General features: G+C 46.4%; 1 protein-coding gene across 1 annotated transcript in view; it reads right to left on the bottom strand.

Annotated features, from left to right (window-relative positions):
* Nucleotides 1-25,092, bottom strand: part of LOC104165509 — a 54,477-nt gene that overhangs the window by 5,976 nt on the left and 23,409 nt on the right. Inside the window, exon 4 of the mRNA XM_009705157.1 lies at nucleotides 5,787-5,840. Coding sequence (XP_009703459.1) covers nucleotides 5,787-5,840 — 54 coding nt within the window. The remainder of the gene's footprint in view (nucleotides 1-5,786; nucleotides 5,841-25,092) is intronic.

The raw sequence follows: 25,092 nt of genomic DNA, 5'->3' as shown, positions 1-25,092 counted from the left end.
CCCCCCCCCCCCCCCCCCCCATTCTTAAACCAGACCCACAACCCTCAGACCACAAAGCAAGGACAGTGCTGAAAATAGGATGTCAGCCTCCTGACTCACCAGCCACTCACTACTTTCATGGTGCTGTCTGGATTACAGAGCTCTTGACTATTCCACAATGTCTATTCTGCAAGTACTTACATGATTTAATGGGTGCAAGGGCATACATGACAGGAATTTACAAAAAGCAGGCAGCAACAAAAATTCTTTTCTTTAAGGAAGCAGAAGAGAGAGAAACATGGCAGTTCCTCTTCTGGTTGAAGGCTGGTTAGCCTTTGCCATGAAATCCAACAAAGCAATGCTAAATAAAATGATGTCTGGAGCCAGATGTTTGGGATAAGTTTTTAACAGAGCCATTCCCACCTTGGCTACACTGGATCCTTCCTCAGTCTGAGAAAACTCTAGACAAAGTCTTTTGACAGGAATTACTTATTCAGACCAAGAGCTGGGGTTCTCCAGGGCCAGCAGTCACTGTACAGAGACCTTCAACAGACAGCTTGGCAGCTGGGTTGGGAAGAGCATAAAGGCAGCCAGTTTCTCCAATAAGCAAATGGATATTCATGCTTTCACTTCGCAGAGGACTCTCTCCATTTTGCTCAGCAGATGTGTGCCCATCAATAGGAGACAAGAGCCTGCCTAGGGAACCGGAGTGCTAAAAATCTCCACGAGGGGCCTCTGCCCAGCAAGTAACCCAAGGATGCGACTGTCCAGGGAGACGCGTCTCTATTGTTGCCTCTAAAGGGCAGGTTCGAGTTTAGGCAGCATACTAAAGACAACCAGGAGGGTTTGACAAACCGTTGGTAAGCTGCAGTTTGTGATCTTTGCTGCCTGAGATATCAGAGCTGTTTAGACCGCATGATACGGTACGAGTAAGGACACAGCTCAAGGAATGTGGTTTGAAGATCAAAGCCCAGACTTCAGTTCTCCTCAGACTGTCTCTCTTCAGTAAAGTCACATTCTCTGCTGGGTTCTCAGTTTAACTCACTCAAATTGCAATAATGATATTTATCTGCCTCTGGGATACTACACTTAGCAACGCTTGCAAAGCACCTGGGAGCTTGTGATGGAAGGGGCAACATGTGTGTGTATATATATATATATATATATGTATGTATACACACACAAAGAGTCTTCTGATTTTTTAGAAATCTTTACTTTGTGCCATGCAGCCAGAACCAGGGGTTTGTGCCAATACTGCTCTGTCACCTAGTAGGCCTTGCATTTGTGAATAGCTCAGGCATCTGCCAAGAAGGCTCAGGCCAGCCTATCTCCAAGCTGAAAAGGTTCCTTGTTTTACAAGAAGAAAACCCAGCATGTTTCTGCAGTGGCCTTTTAGGATGCAGATGCAAGAGATAAGAGACAGGGAAGTCATTCCAGGGATCTGGCCCCTGTCCAAGCAGAGGGCGTTCTCAACATTGATAAGATCAAGGCAAGAGCACAAGAGGTTTATGTTCCGATTTAAAATTCTTGTTTTATTTTTACATAGCAGAAAACTTCTCTCTGATCAGCCAGGTTATCAGACTGAGGTTATCAGATTGGCCTTGAAATCCTTATTCCCTCTCTGCTTGCCCCAACAAGAGCTCTTGAGATAACCAGGGGCTTGCCAGTTGTGTCTTCTACCCACCTACCGCTACTGAGATAAGCCCAGCTCCACCAATCCCACTCAAAGACTGCACGTAGGAGTTTGTGAAGGAAGAACAAGAATAGTACTAGATAACAGACTTGTAACCCTCATCCCAAGAGGGCCTGGAGAACTGAAGACTTACGGTATTGCAGAAAGACTTTGGAAGATGGGTCTCTGCCTTCAGAGCTGGCTACAGCTGACCAAGCCTGGTCCAGGGCAGAAGTAGTTACACCCTGCAAGCACATGCACGTACAGTCATCCTCCTTCCAGCACTAAGGAAGCGTCTCCATTAAACCCCTGACAGCACCACGCAAACATGGTCTGGATGCTAAAATACCCACGCACGTGCACGTACCCATTGCCCACACCTAGTGCCTTGCTTCCAGTTACAGACATTACACTGGCTCACACTTTGGGGCACCAGTGACCACGTCTGCACACACACAGTGCCCACCTCACTGTGCAACACCCACATAGGCCCATGCTTACCCCTCACCTTGCACTGGCACGTGCTATGCTACATGTACCTGTTATGGACAAATCCATACTTCATACACATGCTGTCACCTCCAATTTATCTATCTCTGCTCGCCTGCCCGCAGGGGCCGATTCTCCTGTTCCATTATCCTCTACTGGAGGAGCCAGGGGGGAAACAGAAGCGAGATTTTAATATTATTTTCTCTTCACTGAGGCCCTGATCTCTCACAGCTGCTATTCCTGAAAACATTTCAAACACAACGGAGATGCTGCACATTTGGGAAGTTTGTTAATCTCTCAGCCTTAATCTGACTAGCTTCTTACAGACTTGTCACATCACTGTCCCATCATCCCACTTAAGAACTGCTGAGCGAGTGCAAAGGCTGTAGCCTAACACTGCCTGAGCTGGCCCATGGCAAGCTGAAGTACAGGGAACAACATCAAGGTGACACCTTAGCCTTAAAACAGCACGTGGAGAAGCAAAACTCAACCTGGGTCACCTGCTTCAGTGACTCTCAAGGACCATGAACATTTCCAAGGGCTGAAACTGTGTTTCAGTGCCAGAGGGCAAACACACTGCCCCTCCATCTCACCTTCCCATGGGAGACTCTTCCAACAGTAAAGGGAGGAAAAGCATAGCCGAGATGATGCATGGGAAAGCAACACCTTGCGTCCTGACATGCCAGCAGAGCCCCAAGACGTCAAGGCAACCAAAATATCTGCTGGGGGGGGCGGGGATGGGGATGGATATTTTTAAAAGCACACATTATATCACAACCGCATGAGATGCTGCCCTCAGTAAGAACAGAATGAAAATGCTGCATTGATGTTACTAGCAGGTCACTGTCATCATCATCCTCACACAGGAGAGGATAAGCACAATCCTTTCTCTTTCAAGCTATTCAGCAGCCGGAGAACTGGGGGGAGAAAGCAGGGATCCTTGCTTCAAACCCCTGGCATGAGCCATTAGGTAGCCTGCCTGCTCCTCAGATCAGTTCACTCACTGCATCTCCATCCAGTTGCACACTGTCTGGATGTCGCTGCCCTCCTCAGTTTGTAGAGACTGCATGATCTCTGTCTATGCTGGAACAGGAGCACTTGTGCATCAGAGCTTCTCAGGGCTACAGCGACACAAGCAAACTGGTTCACATGGTGACATTTCCTGTTCAGACCTGCAGACAGTCACCTGGTTCCTCCAGTAACAGCTCATCAACCCATTTGCTATGAGAGATCTGTCTTTATTTCCTCCATCCTCACCACAATGGCAAAGTCCAAACACTGAACCTGTGTCACCAGACCCTCAGCAACAGAGAGCCAAGCCTCTCACTTTGCCTCCTGCTATCATCCTTTGCAAAAGGCCACATTCAGTAGGGCTTCAGCGTAGCCCTCCCAAGTGAACCAAGGTCCCCAGCATGCTTTCACTCCATCACTGAATGCTGGGCAAGGGCCAGAAATCACAGAACAGTTGAGGTTGGCAGGCACCTCTAGAGACAGTCAAGTTCAACCCCCTCTCCTCAGAGCAGGGTCAGCAAGAGCATGTTGCCCAGGACCGTGTCCTGGCATGCTTTGACTATCTCCAAGGACAGACATTCCACAATTTCTCCGGGCAACCTGAATCCCCTCCATTTCAGCTTGTGCCTGTTACCTCTTGTCCTGCTGCTGGGCAACACTGAGAAGGAACCTCGTGCCAAGCATGTCTTACTGGCTGGACTGAGGTTTCCCTTTATATGATGAGAGCACAGCATCATCCTTCAGAAGTATCAACCTCTCTCAGCTGCTTTCAGAGCTGAGGGACCTTGGCAAGGTATTCTGCCAGGAACCTGCTGCCTCCTTTCTAAGCCAGGTACACAAAAGCAGGCACTCACAATCACTTGAAAAATAGAAGCAAAAACGCTCCTTTACCTAACAGCTCTGCCACCACAACAGACCAACAAGAGACTGTGAAGTATCATATGCTATTGTCATGGAAACAACACGAGCACCTCAGGTAGAGAGCTTGACAAGGTTGGCCACAGAAGCATGGATTCTGTGCCATCTGTCAGAATGGCATGCTCTGTTTCTGCTGTTTACTTTAGTGTGAGCTGACACGGGCTCAGCAGGGAGCAAAGGGATAATTCTGCCTCTCAGGTTCTCCAGGGGCACAAGAGTAAGCCACAATAATGAGCTCAGGGTGTCAGAGGAAACCACACCACTGAGGCGTTGCTGAAACCCCAGGGACTGGGGGACTGCCACCAAGCAGTACTGGCAATAGCTGCAGTCCAGGGACACCCAGAAAAAAACAGCAAAACCACATGGGGCAGGCATAAAGGTGATAAGTCGTGCTAAAACGCTGCAGGATTAGACCGTCGGTAGGTCTGAAGGACAGGCACAGTCTGGAGAGAGCTCACGGGGCACAGGAGGAGACAGCTCTACTGAAAGCAATCCAGGCACGAGCACAAGAGAATATACAACAAATCAGGATTACTTGTGCAATCAGAAGTATCAGGTCATTGTGGGGCTGCTGGAAGACAAGACTGAAGTGCTCTGGCAAAAGGCATGTGAGGAGCTGGAGAGATACCAGCCAGCTCTGCACAAGGCTCTAGCCAGCCCTACCTGCTCCTCTTCCTCTCAAATACCAAATTCACCCACAAAGCAGTGATGGGCAGAGACACCCAACAGCATGCCCATAAACAGTAGCACTTCTGGGTACACAAAAGCATCAGTTCCATTTCCTGCTGGGCAAGGTGTGAACCCTGAAGGATCCTGGTCTGCCATTCATCTCTCTTGCAAGGCTATAATTACTGCAGTGAAAGTAGCAGTTTTATCATAAAGGATATCTGCTTTCTTCACCATGACCTGGTTTTGCCTGTGTATCACAAGCATGTGGAGGATCATCTGAGGCTCGGTCGCCTGAGGCACTTGTTTTGGCTGCAACGTGCAAGGTCATGCACACATCTCCCACAGCACCATACAGCACTGACTGAAAGAAAGCCAAGCCACCAACAAAGGAGTCAGGGGTTGGCCAAAGAGTCAGGGCATGGGGTACTAGAGGCAAAGACTGAGGTGCAGGCAGCACAAACTACAAGCAGGAGAGTTAGGCAAGCCTAGCCCTGCTAGGCATGTGTACACTCAAGAATGTGAGATGGTCAGACACTGCAGTGTTATCGCAGCTACAAAGCCACCCAAGAAATCTAGCTCTCTCAACTGCCATCATCCAGTCCCACATCCCATACAGTTCTGCAGACGGCAGTGCACCATGCAGGTATAGTCCCTTTCCCACACCTATCTACCAGGACCTCTCACCCCTACTAAACACCACTTGTTACCTCAGGTCAGCACTTCCCTTGGTCGAGAAGGATCCAAACGACACCCGACAGGACAGCTATGCATAACTGTAAGCTCACAGCAAGGGATGTAGACTTTCACTCCAAGGAAGCTTTGAACCCATAGTTTCCAAGATGGAAAAGCCAATGTATTAGCCTTGTCAGGACCTAATCTAAATTGCAATTACAGTCTATGCTCCAGACCAGCAACTTTTGTTATGCAGCTGATCAAGCCACAGGAAACCTCCAGAAATAATCTTCTGGGTGTAGATTTTCAAAGACAATCACCATATTTAGATATATGTGGAAAGATGAAAGAACTGCACCAGAAAAGGGCAACTTACACGAATTTTAATTACTCTAGTCTTCGTTCCACAATTCTTCTTGAGCAGCATCTTCTGAAAGAGAAGTAGAATCCAGGGATTAATAGCAGTAGCATGAGAGAACAGAAAGAGGGAGGTTGTAAGGAGTGTCTTTTCATCAAGATTTAATTAGCAAACAAGATGGATGGATGGTTAAGTGAGATATGAAAGACTACGAATTACCAGAGGTGGCCATCAAGTAATCAACCTAATCTGAGACTGTCTTGCCCAGCCTGCAGAGTCCTTTTGCAGTAGCTGATACTCTGGGTTTCGAAAGAACATACAAGAAATTCCATAAAGAAAGAGATGGAACAACTGCCTAAAAGGAAGGTTCTTCCTAATTTCTGTCAATTAGTGGTTAGACTTTGCCCTGAAGTAGGTGAATTTATCTTACTTTCATGAAGAAAAAATACTCTAATGTAAATGTGGATGTTCCCATTATTTAAGTTAATTTCATTATGTTTCTTTAGAATTAAAAAACAAGGTAAAAAGTACCTGCCCAGTCCTAAATGCCTTTGCCATATACTGTAAGAGCCATTAAAGTTGTCATAACATATGAACCACACAACTTAGCAAACAGGATATACTTAAAACAGCAATTACTCTGTGCAACTACAGAAATAAACAGGTGAGTTGCAGCTCTATTGCAGTTCTGAGGCAGTGCTTTGAAAGTTGGCAAGTGAATAAAATAATTTCCCCCCCTCAAAAAATTTCCAAAAAGCACAGCACAGCACCAAGGTTTCTATTCTAACCTAAAAGGACCCAACAGGTCTTTGCACAAACCAAGTAAGACTCAAAGGGAACTGCTGAACTGAACTAACCCAAGCCTGTGCTGCCCATCTAAACAAGTAATTCCCCGGGAATTCCTATAAAACAACACAGGGCTCCGTTCCCAGCCAGGCTGCAAGGCAGTTATTCTAAGACTGATATTTACTGTGAGGTTACTGACTTTAAGACCCCCCACAACCACACACTGAAAAAGGCTGAGGAGGAGGGAGAACTTGGCAGGGCTGACAAACCCCAGGGGTGCAGGGAAGGGCAAAGTGAGGAGTTGGGAGCTCTTGCAAAGTTTTGCTCTCTCCGTAAGCTTTTCTTCTAGACTGCTGTGAAATGTTGGCTCATGGGGTTGAGGAAGGGTAAGCTAGATAGCTCAAGCCACAAGCCCGCTGGTGGGATAAAATGTGCAAGACAAAGTAGGGTCGAGAATGAAAGTGAGAATCAAGACTCCAGATTTCAAGCTCCATCCTTTAGGGGAAGAGCACTGTTACAGCAGGACATACCCTGCTGCATCCCATTTGACTACTAGCTGCATGACTTTGGGTGAGACTCTCAGCTTCTCTAGGCTGCTATAAAGCTGAGCTTTACAGTGGTACTTTGTTGAACCCCCAGGGATGGAGTGAAGCTGTGACACCAAATTCCACAGTGCCTCAGTGGCATCATGGGATCCGTTGCTGAAAACGGGAAAGTATCTTTAAACACAACTCTGTTGGTCAGGGAGCAAGTACAACACCTTCTAGTATAGTCCAGTGGGGTCCAATGCCTAGCGAGGTCCCATCTACAGATCCCCTGATGACTCCATCAAGGTGCAACAAAAGACATTATTTCCCAACTACAAATTAGCAGAGGCAGCAAGACCTTAAATTTACTCTTCCTGCCCTTCTATTAAAACACATAAGGCGAAACAACAGAGACAGCAATTACAAGAAGATGACAAAGACTGACTGAAAAGTTTGAACTAGGCTGTGGGTAGATGAACAACCAGCCAGACTTTACCAAAAGGAATTCAAGTGCTCAGCTGTATCCCAAGTCCTATGCTTCTGGCAGAAAACAGAGGTGCTCTTTTAGTGATGCTGTTGTGATGAGCTTTAATCATATGAGGACCTTACTACTATTTGCACTATTGCTACAGTTCAAAGAGGTTGCGTTGTGCAGCAAGAGCAGGATGCCCTACATAAGAATATTTGTTAGTTAATAGTGATCTCTGGTGTGCCTCTTGATGGACTTCGTAGTAAAATGAAAACATAACATCCCCTTGTGCGCAGGCTGTAAAACTGGAGCATAAACCCCAGCAGAAGAAGTTCTCTGGAATTGCTGGGTTTTCCTACTTTCACTTATACTGGAAGCAGAGTAAGACCTCTTATGCTGCACTCTTCCAGCTTTGCTGCAAGGGTACAAGATCATCGTAACAGACAAAACAGAGAGAAGGAGGGAGAGCAAACCAGCCATATAATCCTGCAGCTAAGATTGAATAAATAGAAGGTCAGTTATCAAATATTATTCTATTTAATCAAATTGCTTCCACCTCACTTGCAGCCACATGTTCTCTGCACTCAGCACAGTAAAACCGTGCTTTACAAAAAGTAAGTCAAGCATCTTTGTATGGTTTTGCATCCCTTGGTTTTCCCTTTCCTTGCCAAACCCGAGCACAGAGTTTCGGATGGGGAAGCCAAAACACGGTGCTGCCTAGCAACAGCTGGGGACTTTCCACAGAAGCCTCTCCTCATCCTCCCTCTGGAGACCTCCACGTCACAAGCCAGCCATGAGATGCAGCGACTCATTAACTCCTATTTACATAGATATAAGGTAAAGCTGAAATAACATTTATTTGGCTACGTGACTTGCAGTAGCCTAAAGCCAGGGGGAATGGCCTCTAAGAAAGGTGACACGTTCAGTTTAGTAATCCCAGGATTATTCCTACTAGGCCAATCTGGAAGTGCAGTTTTATTTCCTTGAGTTATTTTTGGGGAGCTATGACAATAGAAGATCAGAGCACAGAAGATCAGAAGGAGAAGAGCAGAGATTTGCTGAAGGTTGTGGAGCGTGTTAGTAGCAGAGCTGAGAATAAATCATAGGATTTGGCTTACGAGACTTTCTTCCACCTGCAGAAAAGGAAACAGAAGAAAAAGGCAGCATCTGTGCTTAGCCTCCCTATTTCAATTAAAAAGTCTCTCCTGTTGGTCTCTGACAGAACTGCTGGCATCAGAGCAGAAACCTACAGCTTGAGACCACTATTATTTGCACTAAGGAAAGTTTATTTTATGATCTGCTGTGGCTTTTACTTAAAAGGAGGAAATGACATGACTAAGGAAATGTGGACAGACTTTTTGAGTTATGCCTCACTAAAAATAAGGCTTAATTGGAACATTTTAGGGTTAAACACCCAGAAAACAGCAGAATCAGTGCAGCCTAAGAGCCCTCCCACCAATCTCACCTCCTATTAGAAAAATACTCTCTGCTCATAACCCAGTGACTCTCTCCGTCCCGGACCTGGATGCAAAAGAAAGTTGGATGGACTGGAAGTGATCACTTAGAGGGTTACATATTTACTGAATGACATGCAGTAATAAAACCCTGAAGTGGCACACGTGGCTTTGCTGCGCATCACTGCCACATCAAAATACCACATTAAAAGCAGGTATGAACTACCACCCCTGCTTCCCTCAGAGCACAGCTCTCTAGTCCAGCCTTGCTTCAGGAGACATCTCCTATCAAGCAATAGTGGTTCAAGTCCTCTAACCCAGACTTCAGCAGTTCTGAACTAACCCAGACAGTAACTGCGGCACGCACGTATTCGCTTATGCACACAAGTTACTGTATCCAGAACTATTGTATACAAACTGCATCATCCAGATGATTGTAATATATATTAACAAACAAAACATAAGTATTCTTAATGCAAAGTCGTTCTAGGAATAGTGAAATTCTCAAGAAGGATGAATTTGTGTGACCCTACTGCAGTTCAAAAATAAATCTTTTACTCTGGGAATGAACAGTTTAAAGGCAGGCATCACAGCTTAGTTCTCAAATATTTAAAAGTTTGAACAATCTCTTAAATCAGTGTACAATGCAAGATATCAGCTTGTATATTAATAAACACCTTTCATCTCATATCTGCTTTTTATATGCACATTTCTATTTTTAGAATGGTTTCGTTTTCACTACCTCCATAGAACAAAGCAACATCTCTTTTGTCTACTAGTGGCTGGGTTTTTTAATTATTGTTATTATTTATTTATTTTTATTATCTGGCTGTGGTTTTAAACTCAAGGGACTGTCTAGAGTTGGATGCAGTTTAACTACTGCCATTTTTTTCAAACCAGTTTAGTCTATTTCATGCAAGACAGCACAGGAACTCTCAATTCAACTTAATTCATCATTTAATTTACAATAAAACAGCACACTTCATCAAATGCTACATACTGATATACAATCAGCTTGTTACAACTTCAATTTTTTTTTTTTCCAGGGATTTTCACTTGTTTAATGAAAAAGATTTCAAAATTTTAAAAGAGTCTGTATTCAGTAACTGTTCTGTAACTTGACTCAAAGACCAGACTTTTAGAACATCAAGCAGGCCAGAAGTCTGCCTTTCATTAGTTTTGCTGAGGATCCTGCACGGAACGGCTGGTGCACTTTGACTGAAGGTATGGACTTGTCTGTCACTTGTTGACATCTTAAAGCTCTTGACAGAATACAAAGTTAAGCAGACCAAATTTTAAGAAAAATTCTCATTTCCATAATACTCATTTTACTTCCATGCTGTTAACCCTACCTGCCAGTTTCCCAGTTGTCCAGAGTCTTTCAAGAACAACAAGGCAGACCAAGTTTGCACGCCTATCACGGAAAATAAATATAGAAACAGACTAACGATGTTGCTTTGTTTGTTCAGAAGAAGAACTGTAAGCAGAAACATTAGGATGTGAGGAGAAACTGAACTGTAAGCCATAGCAGAAGGCTGATGCAAATAGGAGAAACCATGCCCAATGATGCAATGTCCATAAAGAATAAACATGACAGCAACGCAGTGAAGCGGCTCCATGGCCCAATAAGCAGAGGGCTGAAGAGGCCTCAAAAAGATGCTTCTTGTGACAAGGGAGGTGAAGCGGACACTGGTGCAGGGGCAAGACCGATGCGTGAGCTCCAGCCCAACACCGCTCCCGGTGCATGTGCCAAGCTGCCCGGAGGAGCACAGCCCCATGGCCCTTCTCCCCTGACAAGGCATTTAAGAGCAAGAAGCCTGCCTGACCTCCTTCCCTACCAGTCCCCAGAGCCAGGTTTGGGCTAGGAGAAGCAGCCATCCCCACCAGCTGGCTGCCCAACAAAGCCTGTCCGCTGCCCCACCACTGCTTAAGCGAGGAGAGCGTGTGGAGGGTTAAGGCACAGGGCAGGGATGCAGCTGCAGCGCAGTGGGCAGATGAGGTCAGGGCGATGCACAAAGTGGCTATTGTGCAGCACAGATGTGACTGCAGGCTTCTGCTTGACCAAGTCCCACCTTCGTCCCACCGTGTGGCATGGGGGCCACAGGGTCAGAAGGCCTACAGCTGCTAGCCACCACTGAGTGGGGAGACACACGTGCAAACAAACCAGCAGCCGCCTCACACTACTGACAAAGTGGGCATTTCAGCATGGCCCTTTCTACAGCACAGGCTGAATTAAAGGAAGGGGATCACCTACCCTCAAAGGCAGCGCTCCCACAAACCCGGCCTGAAAACCCCGCAAGGCCCCAGCCAGAGCTCAGCAGCAAGGCTGAAGCTTTCGGTGCCTCCCCAGCCTGATAGCTCCAGGCACCTCTGGGGTAAAACACCACAGCCCCACGCCCTCTGCTTCTGCAGACATCTCCCACCCAGGCGAGCGGTGCTCCATGCCCACGTGGGAGGGTGCGAGGGAGCCCGGCTGTGGCTCCCGTGCTTTTGCCAACATAGTGATTAGTACTCTGCAAGGGGCAAAGCCAGGTCTGCCCTCCCCATTGGTTTAGGAGAATAACAAGCAAAAAAACCAAAATCTTTTAAAGTTATTTTGTAGGTTGATTTTGGACTGGGTTTTTTAATTCCTTGGCACTGAGCACTGCTGCTAGGGCATGGGCATCACCTCTTAGCTCCGCAGTACAAAAACTGTAAGGAAAAAGAGTAGGTCACAGGTTCCTCCTCACTGCTGTAAAGCTGAAGCAACTCCAGCTGACCTTACCCCCCAGCCAGGCTCAGGCTCTCAGGCACACATGACTTCAATCAGCAGAAGAACAAGGGCGTCAGGCCTTCCTAGATGTCACCTGAGGGTACTCTGCATTTGCATTGCCAGGGATGCCCCATGCCAGGGGAGCACCCACTGTCTGGGCCCAGGGGTGCAAGGTTGCTACCCAGCACATCCAAGTGCCAGACACAAGCTCCCTGCCCAGCCTCTGGAGCAGCACAGCACCAGGAGGGCTGTATTTCAGCCACAGCCTTAAATCACAATTATCATCTGTCACAGTCTACAGATGGCTCCACCAGAAGTTAAACACACTCACAGCACTTTAAAATACAGGCTAATTTGAGTGGTTTGACCAACAGTCCCCTCCTACCAAAACAAACCCCAGCATCCAAAAGACTGTAAGCTGTGGTGATACTGTGGAACATCCTAAAAAGCCTCTGAACTCTTTAGAAAGTTACTTCTATTTCATATTCAGTTGAGTTAGTCATTAATGCTCTTTTTGCAACATTTATCCTCAATCTGTCTGAGACCCCTTCAAAACATCAACACATTTGGTCTCTTAACACTGTCAAAAAGGGCCCTCGTCTGTCAGACAGGGAAGCCCCAGTTTTCCAGGCAGCACCTCTGCCAGCAAGTACCACAAATCCACAGCCTCCCTGTAGTGCAAACACTGACTGCTTAGCACCTCTGGACAGGGCAGCAGAGGAAATGCTGATTGCTAAGTGATCACTGAGAACAAATAAAAATTAAAACAGGAAAAAAACCAGACAAGGCCTTACAGAAAAGTATACTCTAGGGACTTGCCTGGGATCAGACACTCAACAAATGGTGGACCATGAAAACCGTAACAAAATAACTTCTGCACTCACCAAAATCCCCTCCAACATGGTGTCATTAGTTACCTCATCTTGTGCACTAGTGGGAGGGGCTCAGTTGTCACTGCTGAAGAGAAATGGATGAGAGCCTACAGCAAATGCAAAATGGCCCTGAACTACAGGTGAGTCTTAACTGGCAGAACAGCAAGTCAATCCCACAACTAACTGCTCTCTAAATAAGCATAAGCCAGTCACACCTCAATCCAGAAAGATGCACAGGTGATCACCAGAGTGGCCCACTAATGCACACTACAGAACAGTGTGACCCTAAGCCTGGCCAGCAAGGTCTGCCACCTGGCAGAGCATCTAAATTCCCACTGCTCCCGAGACCCAGAAAGCAGATAAAATTATTCAAATTACAGGTTGCTTTTTGAAGTTCTCCCTGAGAGCTAGAGCTAGACACTAGAGCCACAGCTAATGCAAACATAGCTACCTACTCACACAGTTACTACGGCCTAAGCAAATAAGATTTTCTGCCTGTCTGTAGGTGACTCCGGTTTTCTACTGCTCCTCTGTCACCTTTGTGGCATATGATCTCCAGATATGTGCTGGATCTGTACAGAAGCCCTGTCCCCCTAGGCAAAGAAAAAACGGGCCAGATTTGCCTTGGAACTTTTATCGCTAGCCCTTTGGTTTGAATTTGGGGATGAAGGAAGTGAATATTCTGTATGGAGCATCTCTGGCTCAGCAGACGCCTCCCCTGCTGGTCTGGCAGAGTTCAAGTCTGCTGATCTGCAGGGTACATCAGATGGTTCATCTATTCACTCCTCGCCAGCTCCAAATCCCTCACTGGGTTTCCTTTGAGGCCTGGAAAAAAGGCAAAGCTCCATTTGTGCAGGAAACAGACCTTACCAAAAACTCCAGCACCTGTGGAGTAACAAAAATATAAAGAAGGTGCAGGATTCATTAATTCCTTATCACTCATCTGCACATGCCAAAGTTAATGAAGTTCAAATGCTGGGCTTGCCCCTCCTGCTCACTAGAGCCTGGGAAGGGAGGAGGGGTATGAAAGGACAGGGGGGGTCTAGTTTCACAGCTGGCCGGCATGGTAGCAGCTCCTGAGAAAAAGCTTACAAGGCTTTTAATTCAGAGTTGCCAACGTGACTGTTTCCTCCCTTCATTCCTGGCCTCCGCTCCAAAGCTGTCCACAGGGAATGTCCAGTCTGGTCTAACATATCATCTGATGTCTCTATAGTTTGTCTCACTTCTGCAGTCCCAGCTTGCAACTTAACTGAAGCCTTGGCTCATGTGTGACTCCAAAGCCTCCCCTCCCCATGGATTTTTGCCATAGGCAGAGCTAGGGCAGAAGGCACACTACCTTCTGCACCTTTATTCCATTCCCCTTAGTGCTGCTGCTGCAGCAGCACATGGGAGATGGCAGTGCCGGGGCTTGAAACAAGCAGCCCCAGACACTTCCACCATTTGCTGTTTAAACGCTGTCCCCAAGTGCACCAAGGGGTTAAGACATTAGCACAAGTCAGGCAATAGAGTAAACAGAGTTTCCTCTAAGCAGGGAGACACAGAGAGGGCTCTGAAAGTCACACAGCTGTATACCCTGGGAAAGAAGAAAAAACACAAACATCAAAATCAGTGAAAGGTACAGACTTATCTGCTGTGACATTACAGGGACACAAAGAGGAAGAGAATCCACAGATAGCTGCTCCAAACCCAAAGGACACAGGCACTACCACAGCGTGTGCCACATTACCTTTACACAGAAAAAAACCCACAAGATGCTCCGAAGGCTCAATGCAAGCCACAGGGCCTTGTGCATACCAGCCAGAAGTGAACAGCCTAGGCATCTGGAACAGCAAAAATCCAGAAGAGATTTCATGCTCCCACAGGTTCACCCCAGAAGAGGGAAGGATAGCTGTACGCATAGAAGGCAAAAAAAAAAGCTCAAGAATGTTTCAACTCTAGATTTTTTAACCCAATTTCTTCATGTTTTTGAACCAGCCTGAATGTTTTAGATGTTGATATCAAGTATTTATGTTTAAAAGTACAAATTCTTGGCCCTGAATGCCTGTTTGTCAGCCCAAAGGCCTGCCCAAAGGGTATAGTTAGCAGAATGGACTTTTCAGAAGGTATGAAACCCACACTACATCCATCTAATCCATGACAAAAAACATCTGATGGAGATCAATGCATTTGGGGAGAACCTGGAATATGCACCTTTTCAGCAGATTCTTAGCCAGAGGATTGGTCTTAGTGGAGCTTCTCAAAACTAGGGCAACGTGGGGCATACTCATTGCACTAAATGAGGAAAGGATTTTTCAGTGGCATGGAAGGCAGGCATGGCCTGTTCTTCACAACAGAAACCTCAAAAGGTGACTCTGAATTGTGTCCCACCCTCTCTCCAGCTGAGTGTAAAGGACATTACCCCATGGGAACCCTTGCCTTGGGTTCAGCTGGTGCTGCTGGGAGCACTCACAAATGCATCTTGAAGCAGAACACACATGAGGTGATGTCTTCAGAGGAGAAGTTGGACCTGTGGACAGTGAAGAAACTTTGAAAAAGCCAAATGCAGACTGAGTGCATAAACACTTCTGGAAAGCCAAAACAAGCCCATCTCAAACAAATAAGCAGACATCCCAAACCATGGGGCTTGCTCAGGCTCCACAGAGCCAGAATGCAGGGCAGAGAGTTCCACTCCTCCTCTTCCCAAGACACACATACACTTCATGTCTGCACAGCCCCACAGCACATTTAAGCATCTTCTCCTTTCACATGACTATGCCTATTTGTGAGATCTCATTTGTTTGCATGAGCACATGAAAATAATTTTACATAAGCAAGTACTGTATTAGAAATTACAGGCCAGAAGATGATTAACAATCCAGAGACCATTTTTTGTCTTCAAATAGACATCTGTGAAGTGGGAATAGTAGAACATTAATAACCACAGAGAGAAGTGATGATGTAACCTAACTCTTCCCACATTCCTCACCCTACCACCTCCTTGTCCCACTGCTCCCCCACCCTGGTGAACCTCACATACATGTTAGTGGCAAGGGAACATGCTGAAGTGGCTAGCTAGCTAACAGGATAAAGGCCTCTTACTGCAGGGAGCTAATCCATTTATGCAGCACATAACTGAACACTGCACTCAGAGAACATTCTCCCATGCCTGCATGCATTTAGTCTGGAGGAAAGGAGGCTGAGGGGAGACCTTATCGCCCTCTACAACTACTTGAAAGGAGGTTGTAGTGAGGTGGGGGTCGGCCTCTTCTCCCTGGTAACTAGCAATAGGACAAGAGGAAATGGTCTCAAGTTGTGCCAGGGGAGGTTCAGGTTGGATATTAGGAAGAACTTCTTCACTGTTAGAGTCATTAGGCATTGGAATGGGCTCCCCAGGGAGGTGGTGGAGTCACCATCCCTGGAGGTGGTCAAAAAGTGTTTAGATGTGGTGTTTAGACATGGTTTAGTGGGTATGGTAGCATCGGTTGGACTTGATGATCTTTGAGGTCTCTTCCAGCCATAATGATTCTATGATTCCATGCAGCCATGCCTGCCCACACCTGCCTTGCAGCACAATGCTATACAGTACGTGGGGCCTGGGGTGGCATTTGCAGGTTGAAGTCCAGAGCTTGTGATGGGGTTTGACCTTCCAACTCAGAAAGGGCTGGCCTAGGCCTCCACCCATGTGGACAGCTTGCAAGGATCTCAGAGGAGCCGATATCGCTGCCATGGTGCTTTGTCCTTTCTCTTAAGTAGGTATATGGTTCCCTTCAGCACCGGTTATCAGCACTCATGGATACCAATACCCTGTTGCACCCCCTTTGTTCACATCCTCATGGCTGCACACAGCCCAAGATGGCACAGAAGCTGGTCCAGGGAAGCCTCTGCCGTGCAAGCAGCAATACAGCCAATCCAGCAAATTGCTTTTCCCGTGACACCTCAATGCTCTGAGCCTCAGCATCTCCACTTGTTCACGGGTGCCAACACAGGATACACATTACTCCTGCCAACTTTTTGAACCTGCCCTATACAAGAGCAGTGATGTGCCAGCTCAGAGCCAGAAGCAGGCCACTGCCCTTCTAAACACGTGTTAGCAGAGCATGGTAACCCCTAGAGCTGTGCACAAATCTGTGCACGAAGAACTAGTTGGAGAACTGCTGACCTCATGTATGCCACTCCACTGTCTGCATCAAGATCCACTTTCCAAATAGTTGGAAATAAACCTTCAACTCAATAGCCTGTAAGATCCATATCAGAGCCTGTATAACACATGCCAGTGCTCATAGCACATGTATCAGTTTTAACACACAAATCATTTTGGTATTTCCTTTTTTCAGTTCATGATTTTGGCCCATCTCACACTTATGAAACAGTCATGTCCTAGGACCAAGAGGGCTCGTTCACCCACCACACTGGAGAAGGGCAAAAGTTCAGATCATCTCATTAAGAGAAGAAAGAATAGAGTACAAAGGCAGACCTGAATGTCTCAAGGCCAAGTTCATTAAGATCCTCTGCGCAGAGAAAGGTTGATAATAAAAGCAAAAATTTATACCACATTTATATGAATAGTTTTGAGGGTGTTAGACTGATTTGGACACTTGCATCTGGAAAGCAAATGAACCAGTGTTTCAACTCAGTACAGGGTTTTATACAGTGACCCGAGCAACATAGGCGAGTCTCACAGTTACATCAGTAGTTACTGCTGCTTTCTACTTCTAACCCTAGCCGCAGCCACATTATGAGATATCAATCTGATTTTTTTCAGCTTCTTGTGGTTTACCGTTTCACTCATCTCTAGAGTCTTTCCATAGGCTGTTTAGCATAACTGCCCATAGTAAGAATCTGCAAAATGCAGACAGGAAGAATTAGCACATCAAAAATGCCTTTCACACTTCATGTAGCAGTCAAGACTCAAAAAGAACATAAGGTGTATGATGAAATAAAAGATATAAGAATACTAAAAAGACATCATACTAGAATCCTCTTTGGTCAAAAAATATTTTCCAAGAGCACCACTTGCACTGCTCAGAGTTATGCTTATTCCTCTAACAACACTTAGAAACTAACAGAGCTGGCCATGTTATACAGAGGATGACAGGAAATTATATGAAACTGAAAACAAGTGAAGAGTTTGATTCAATAGGACACCAAATTCAGAACTACAATGAAAATGCACGCATCATGAACTCACTGTGCTATTTCAATCAGAGCTCTGAACAAAGCACCACAGCTTAGGTTTCAAGACTTGCATTAAGGTATGCTCAATATACAGTCTTGTCTTATATAGCCAGGTACTCCATGTTCTTGTGTGAGTTTGTCTGCCTTTCCTGCACATACAGCAAACAATAGCAGTAACAGACCTTCCTGACCAAACCCAAGGCACTCCCTGACCTACGGTGGCTTCCCCAGCTGCAAACCACATCGTCTGTAACGTAACAAGTAACGGGTTTACAGTGGTAAGAAAACCAAGACATCTGCCTGGCTCCATTTTAAGGATATTTCTACCTATACTAGGAACTGCAGAGATTCATTAGTTTTGCAATTTGAAAAATTATTTGAAAAATAAGAAACAATTGTTTCTTAATTGTATTATGCCCACATACCATCACGCCAGAGCCTACAGGAGTATCTGATGAGCCTCTGAAGCAATATGCAAGACAGGGAGTTCCTTAAGTCTCCATAGGTAGGCAAGACTTATCTGTGCTGTCAAAAATGAGCATGCCTAGATTAAGATTGCAAAGTAACTTGCAAAGCGATTCAGAGTTTTATCTTTTGTATAACTGCTCAACCTATTTTTTCCATAATCAAACACATGAAGGTGAAATTATAGCTTGCAAGGATATGCCAGGATTTTAACACAAGCACATTTTTAGAACTAAAAATATAGTTTGCCCTAGCATAGACATGACCACAGATTTCATTCACATTAAGTTCCTAACACTCTAGAGGATCCTCAGTTTTGCAAATTCATTCCTATGGAAATTGCTTTGCATAAGCAAGCGAAGTCCAACAGGAGATTGAAAAGATGATTTTCAATGAGGAAAACCAGCAAACTTAATAAGGTTTCTCTTAAGTATTTTCATTTGTGCCTTTTTTTTTAGTTTACCTGTGGCCCCCCAGGACGCCTATGCTTTTGAAATCTTGAATTTAGAAAAAACTTCACCTGCTTTTTGGTTTGGAGAGGGAGGGTTCGTCTCTAACTTACCAGTCATCATTTCCTCAAAACCAATTGCAGCTCACCAGGAAGTGTGTATCTGGGAACAGAGCTCTGGAGAAAGGCAGGAAGTTTTAGGAGTGAATCTGCTCTGGTTTAACTCTGTCTCCATTTACATGAGAAGTAGATGCCTCTATTGAGTGCCTCCTCCTGCGAGATGAGCTGTGGAGCAATGCCCAAAACTCCCATTGACATCAACAGGCTGAAAGCAAGTGCGAGCAGAGCCCAGCAGTGCGGTTCTTATGTCAGCCAACAAGGGAGAGGCTATTCAGGGCTAAGGCACAAAATCAGAGCTAAACCCCAGCCCACGCCAAGGACAGCTGTGTTGTTGACAGCCAGGCTGGCTATTCTACTACGCCAAAGCTCATCTCAAAAACAGTATTTCCTAGACTGTTTACTCTAGTCATGGGCATGGCCTTAAAAGCTCAGCCGGCTTCTGCCTATTGAACAGTAATGGCTGCTGTGTTTTCAGCTCTCAGACACGCTCTGGGACAACCTGCTTCCTTTCAGTCTGCGGTGGCAAAACTGGAGCACAAACGCCTGGCATTAATAGTTAATCTACACCATCACATGACCGCCCTGTTTCTGCTGTTTCCAAACCTGCACTACCACATCCCTCCTTCCTTCTCACTCACAGGTAATGCCCCATGGGGAGGCTGTAGGGTACAAAGCTCACCTGCATCACCTCTCAAACACCACTGCCAAGCCATGCTGGACGAGGAAGGTGTCCTACTTCAGAGACATGGGGCTAAGCAGTGCCAGTGGAAAGCAAAGGGAAAAACAAGCTCTTGCTTTCCATTCCTTGCCACTATTGCTTCTCTGTGGTGCTTTGAACAAATCTCTTACCATCTTATTTTTAAGCAGCAGCATCCCCTGTTATCTTGTGGGCACTGACTTCTATGAGACTGGTCGCTTGTGTAAGTGCTTAAGCTGGGAATTCAATGCTTAGTGGTGGTGATAGGGTAGGAACAAAAGAAAAAGTCTAACCTACCTCTTCTGCTCATTTCAGTTTCTTAATCTATATAAAAAAGTCAGAAAAGCAAGCAGAAAACTGCCACTACCATTAGACACTCTCTGGACTACATGGGGAATAACCAGCTTGGTTCTAAATAGCCATTTACCCTCTCCCCTTCCAGTTTCCTCAAGCTCACCCCACTGATCCTCCGAAGTAGTAAACTGTAAAGCTTTCTCCTTTTCAGAGGTGGCTACCATAAGCAGAAGATGTAACTTACCCCACCTGAAGGGAGATCCATTCATCTGCAGACCAAATACTACATGGGCAGTGACAGCATATGGTGAAGCCACCTGCAGACTCCTTTTCTCCCCAGGCAACGATGAGATATTTGTATCACAATGAGCCACATGCTGAGGGAGGAGTGGGAAGGGAGAGGTATCTGGCCAACTCAACAGTCACATTGGGACCCAACCCAGGCAGCCCTTCTAGTCCAGACACACCAAGGCTGGGGGACGTGAGGACAATCCAACCCTGTTCCAGAGGACAGCACTGTACTGCAGGTCCTGACCTTCACTTCCAAGCAACATCTATTAACTAGCCTTGCTGAAAAGTGTAAACAGGTTGCAGCAAAACTTCTTAATCTGCCAGGCCCTCGAGGCTACTTGGGTTGAATTCAGAGAGTGGGAAAGAGAACGTGCCAGCATTATCCTTCTGCACTGTACTATGTGAAAACAAGAAACAAAACATCCTTTGGAAAACCTTCTTCAAAAAAAAAACCCGCAACAGCCAACACACAAGAGACAGAACAAGGATATGCTGCAGGACTGCCACCCTTGGGTATCCAACCCAGCACCCACTCTGTGACTGCCATTCACCCCACCTCAAATCACATTTGCAGTTCAGATCTCTAGATTTTGCCAAGTGATGTTTTTTTGTGGCCTGCTGGCAGCCCACCATAAGCCATTGCCAGTCAATATGGGAGACTGGGCTTTTCCCTCTACTAGTTCAGTAGGAATTACTCTCTGTGGTGCTTTGAGAGAAAAATGCTAGAGGTCAAGAGCCCAACCTTGTCCATTCACGTGCAGATTCTGGCAGCCACTTTCAGGTGGGAACACCTTTCCCCCTAAATTTGCTCCCTCCAGTCCTACCCGCCCCTCAGAGCCACACCAAGAATTCAAGCCTCACACAGTATCACCAGCATCACTCAGGACTTCTCCCTAAGTCACAGCCCAAGGACACATGCCAGTGGTGCCCATATGCCCATTTGATCTCCTCTCTCTGGTCTGCAGCCAAAGAATCAGCTTTAGTCTAATACCTTCTTACCAGGCTTTAGAGCTTAGAGAAAAAGGAAAGACAGCAGGGTTGGGAAGGTAGCCAGCAAGCCTGCCAATCTAAACGGTAAGCCGTTGGCTTTAACCTCAGGCTCATAATTTACTGCCACTGGTGCCAGGTGCTATTATTGTCCCTTTGAGAATCTTAATACAACAAAATGACTCTCTCTAGCTCTGTCTCCAGCCATTCTTACCCTCCTCATCCCCTTCCAATCCCCACAGATCTCTCTTGCCTTCACCACATTCTCTCCCAAACTTCAGCCACATCTAATTTCCTTCCCTCATCTTTTCTTCAACCAAGCTCTCTGGTGCACTCCAAATCACCCTGACCAACCTAATCCCCACTCTCTTTCATGATTCAAAGTCGCACCTCAAGGAACCAGGTTTCAGATGTTTCAGCAGATGTTCTAGCTCCTGGTTCATGCTTGGAGACAGTCCAGGTGATATTTAGGTCCCATGGTAGTCTGAATAGCTACCTTCACCAACATGCAAGCTCCCAGAAAAAGAAGGCAAAGTTACATGGCCAGATACGCAGGGAAAAAAGAGATAAATATTTCCAGACAAAAGCACCCATAGTGGCTCGCTCTCCCCCTTGAACTGTTGCCCCTTTGGATGCGTTACAAAACCAGATCAAAAATGCACTCAGGTGAAACAAGGAAGGAAGGGATTAAGGGAGAAGAGCAGAAGTGTTTGGCCCTAGGAATGGACAAGTCAACACACTCTGTGCCAGGGCCGACACAATGGTAGAAGAGGTCCAAGGAGAGATGTGCGATCAGAATGAAAGTCTGCTAGCAGCACACCTGAAAGACGAACATAGTATCAACAGACGTCATGGGGTGGGATAGAATTAGAGCGGACTTGCACAGAAATTAATTCTGTATTTCAACAGGGTACAGAGAACATAGATTCTCAGAGAGAAGCTGTTGATATACAGGCTGGATGAGCAGACAGGAAGGTGAACTGAAAACTGGGTGCACAGTTGAGCTCAGAGGGTTGCAATCAATGGCACAAAGTCTAGTCAGAAGCCAGCAATCAGTGATGTACCCCAGGGGTCAATATTGGGTCCAGTGGTCTGGACCCAATCCTAAGAATCTGGATGATGAGGTAGAGCATATCCTCAGCAAGTTTGCTGATGACACAAATCTGGGAGGAGCGGCTGATAGACCAGAGGGTTGTGCTGCCATCCAGAGAGATCTTGATATGCTGGAGAAATGGGCTGACAGAAGCCTCATGAAATTCAACACAGGGAAGTGCAAAGTCCTGCAGCTGGGGAAGAACAACCCTTGCCTCCTTCAGGAAAGGAGAGGAAATCATTACCCTTTCTAGGAAGAAGCTAGGCCAAGTTCTACATGGGTTACTGCTCTCTTTTCCTCTGATTCATCCAGCCCCAGCAGTGCACACAGGTAGTTCCATTACAGCGTGTTTTTGCATGGATTAGGTAACCATCCAGGGAACACTTAGGGGACACAGAGAAAGACAGAGCTATCTGCTGCCTGGCAGTCATAATCACCTCCTTGGGGCAGGGTGGGGTTCCTCACACCTTCCCTTGCTATTGAGTCTCTCTGCCTCCCAGGTGGCACCCTTCCTTCCCACCCTCCCTCTCTCCACCACTGTCAAACTACAAACACCTTAATCAGCAAACCAGACATCAGCTGAGTGGCACCGAGCCAAAGAATCTTTATAACAGATATCAAACCAGAAGAGAACATCTCCTCAGCTCCTGCAAAGGCACAAAGAATGAGACACCTCTACCATGCCCCATCGTTCACTCATGTGGTACATGTGCAGAGTCCCAGAGCCTCCTGCCACAGGACAACATCCTTGCAGGCAAGTAGATTGGACGATCTAATCAATCATTTTCATCCCCAAACTCTCTCATGCTAGGATTGCCTCACAGCAGTCAGGCATAGCATTTGTTTTGCTGGTTACTTCAGTGCCAAATGCTGGCAGGGGTGAGATAGACAGGGGCTTCTTGTGCTGGAGGAACAGCTGCTGTAGAATATTTCTGGGGGTGAAAAATAAAAGCAAAATTGCAGGAGGTTACCAGAAGAAGGATTTCTCATTCTGTAATGGCGCAATCGGTTTCTGCAACAGTTTCCTTATTATATTGCTTCAATAAGCATTCTACTGCACCCAGGGACAAAGAACTGCTATGGCTCAACTTTTCACACCTGGTAGAGACAAGTTCTGGCACTGGGCCTCTTAAGAAATGGTCTAAGCCATATGCTCAGCACAGGCCCCTGAACTTCGCTCAGACACTCTGGAGAGCAAGGCCCAGGGCAGAAACAGTGATGAAACTACCACCAGCACCAAGGGGGTTTTCCGGCACCCCCTTGGCACAGAGGCAAGCTCAGACAGGCAAACATATGATAACAATTTTCAGGAACTGACAAAGCCTGGTTTCAAATGGGAGGCCGAGAGGTGAAAAGGACTCACGAGCTCACATGTTCTCTATCTGGAAGCTATTTGTCAAGTCCTGGAGAGACAGGCAAGGGCAAAGCCCAGCTGTGCTAAGGATATGGAAATCTCACCCCAGAGCCATTAGCAGCCCAAAGTCCAGACCCCAGCAATCCAGGGGTCACACACTGCTCCTCGGTCACGTGAGGCAAGTGCCGTCCTGCAGCCTCTGTGCAACCAGTATGAGCCCAAACAAAGCTTTCAGTGTCGATCGCCCTACCAGGCCCAGTCCCACCAAAATGCCAGTATGCAAATATTCAGCAGAAGGACTGTTGGGCTTGATATTACACAGCTAAGCCCAAATCAGGGCTCACACTGTACTCAGGCCACTTTCAGTGTCAAGCCAAGATGAAGTTCCACTTACTCATCATGCACTGAAACTACTCACCCTCCAAAGGGATGCAGCGTCTGCAGTGAGAAATCCAAATGTTAGCACAGGATGTGTTTTTCTCTTTTGTGCTGGCCTTTTTCATCCTAGTATCTCAAAGCATTTTAAATAATGCATTAAGCCTCCATAAGACAACGGCATTAATATTATCTACTCATGCATGTAGGCAAACCACAGCAGAAAAGTTTCACAACTTGCTCAGAACTACCTAGTGACTTCACAGCGTAACTGGAAATATACCCATGTACCCAAACTCTCTGCCTTGTACTTTAAAATGATTCTTTCCTTACCAGCCACCTACCCACACATAAATGAAGACAATTTGGGATTGCTCATGGTGTCAACCCACAGTTGCTCTTCTCTGAGAGAGATCTCTTATGATCTCTCTCCCTGCAAATGCTACACTCTGACTTCTCAAGCTGCTGAAAGTAGATTTCAAAGGAGCTCTAGGCAGTCCCACTAAGCAGCACTGGAGGATGGACCCTTTACTTCCTCTCTGTTTACACAACATGCCAAGACCAATTAGTGTCATCCCCTGGGAACAAGCTCAGCAGCTCCAAGGAATCTCTGTGACACCCTGGACTTCCTTACATCTCAGCTGACCCTTGTGTCCCCTGGTGCCTTAACCTTGAGCCATCAAAGGATGTCCCTGCTCTCCTTGACCTCATGCTCTCAGCATTGCCAAAAAAGCCAGATCTGCTGAAGTTAACAGGGTGGCAGCAGCCACAGTCTTTCTAGGACATGAACAGCCTTCATTAAATAGCAAGTGGCTGGCAGCAGGGCCTGCATGTAATGATGTTGCTGTCCAAAGACCATGATCAAGGGGGAGCTGGGAGAGGGCATTCACTGCAGCAATGCGGGTGTCTGCACGAGCCAGGGTAGTTCTGTCCAATTAGGGGAAAGAAAGGAAGAAGTCTTCTGAGCTAATTTTCTAGTCCTTTGGAGGAGTGAAGAAAAGAACACATTGAATTGCCCTCACTCAGCCTCAATAGGGAAGAACCTGGGTGGCCAGCTGACCAGCCAGCCAGGGTGGGAAATACACAGCTGGGGTACAAAAGGGCAGAATCACACTGCCCCGTGAAGCTGTAAATGCACAGCCTGGCACCTAACCACAATGGGACCTTTTAAACCTTCTCCTGTGCA

Source organism: Cariama cristata, unplaced genomic scaffold, assembly GCF_000690535.1.
Source record: "Cariama cristata isolate BGI_N322 unplaced genomic scaffold, ASM69053v1 scaffold7548, whole genome shotgun sequence".
In the NCBI taxonomy this organism is placed as follows: domain Eukaryota; kingdom Metazoa; phylum Chordata; class Aves; order Cariamiformes; family Cariamidae; genus Cariama; species Cariama cristata.
Note: the sequence above shows the minus strand (reverse complement) of the source record. Positions and strands in the feature narration are given on the sequence as shown.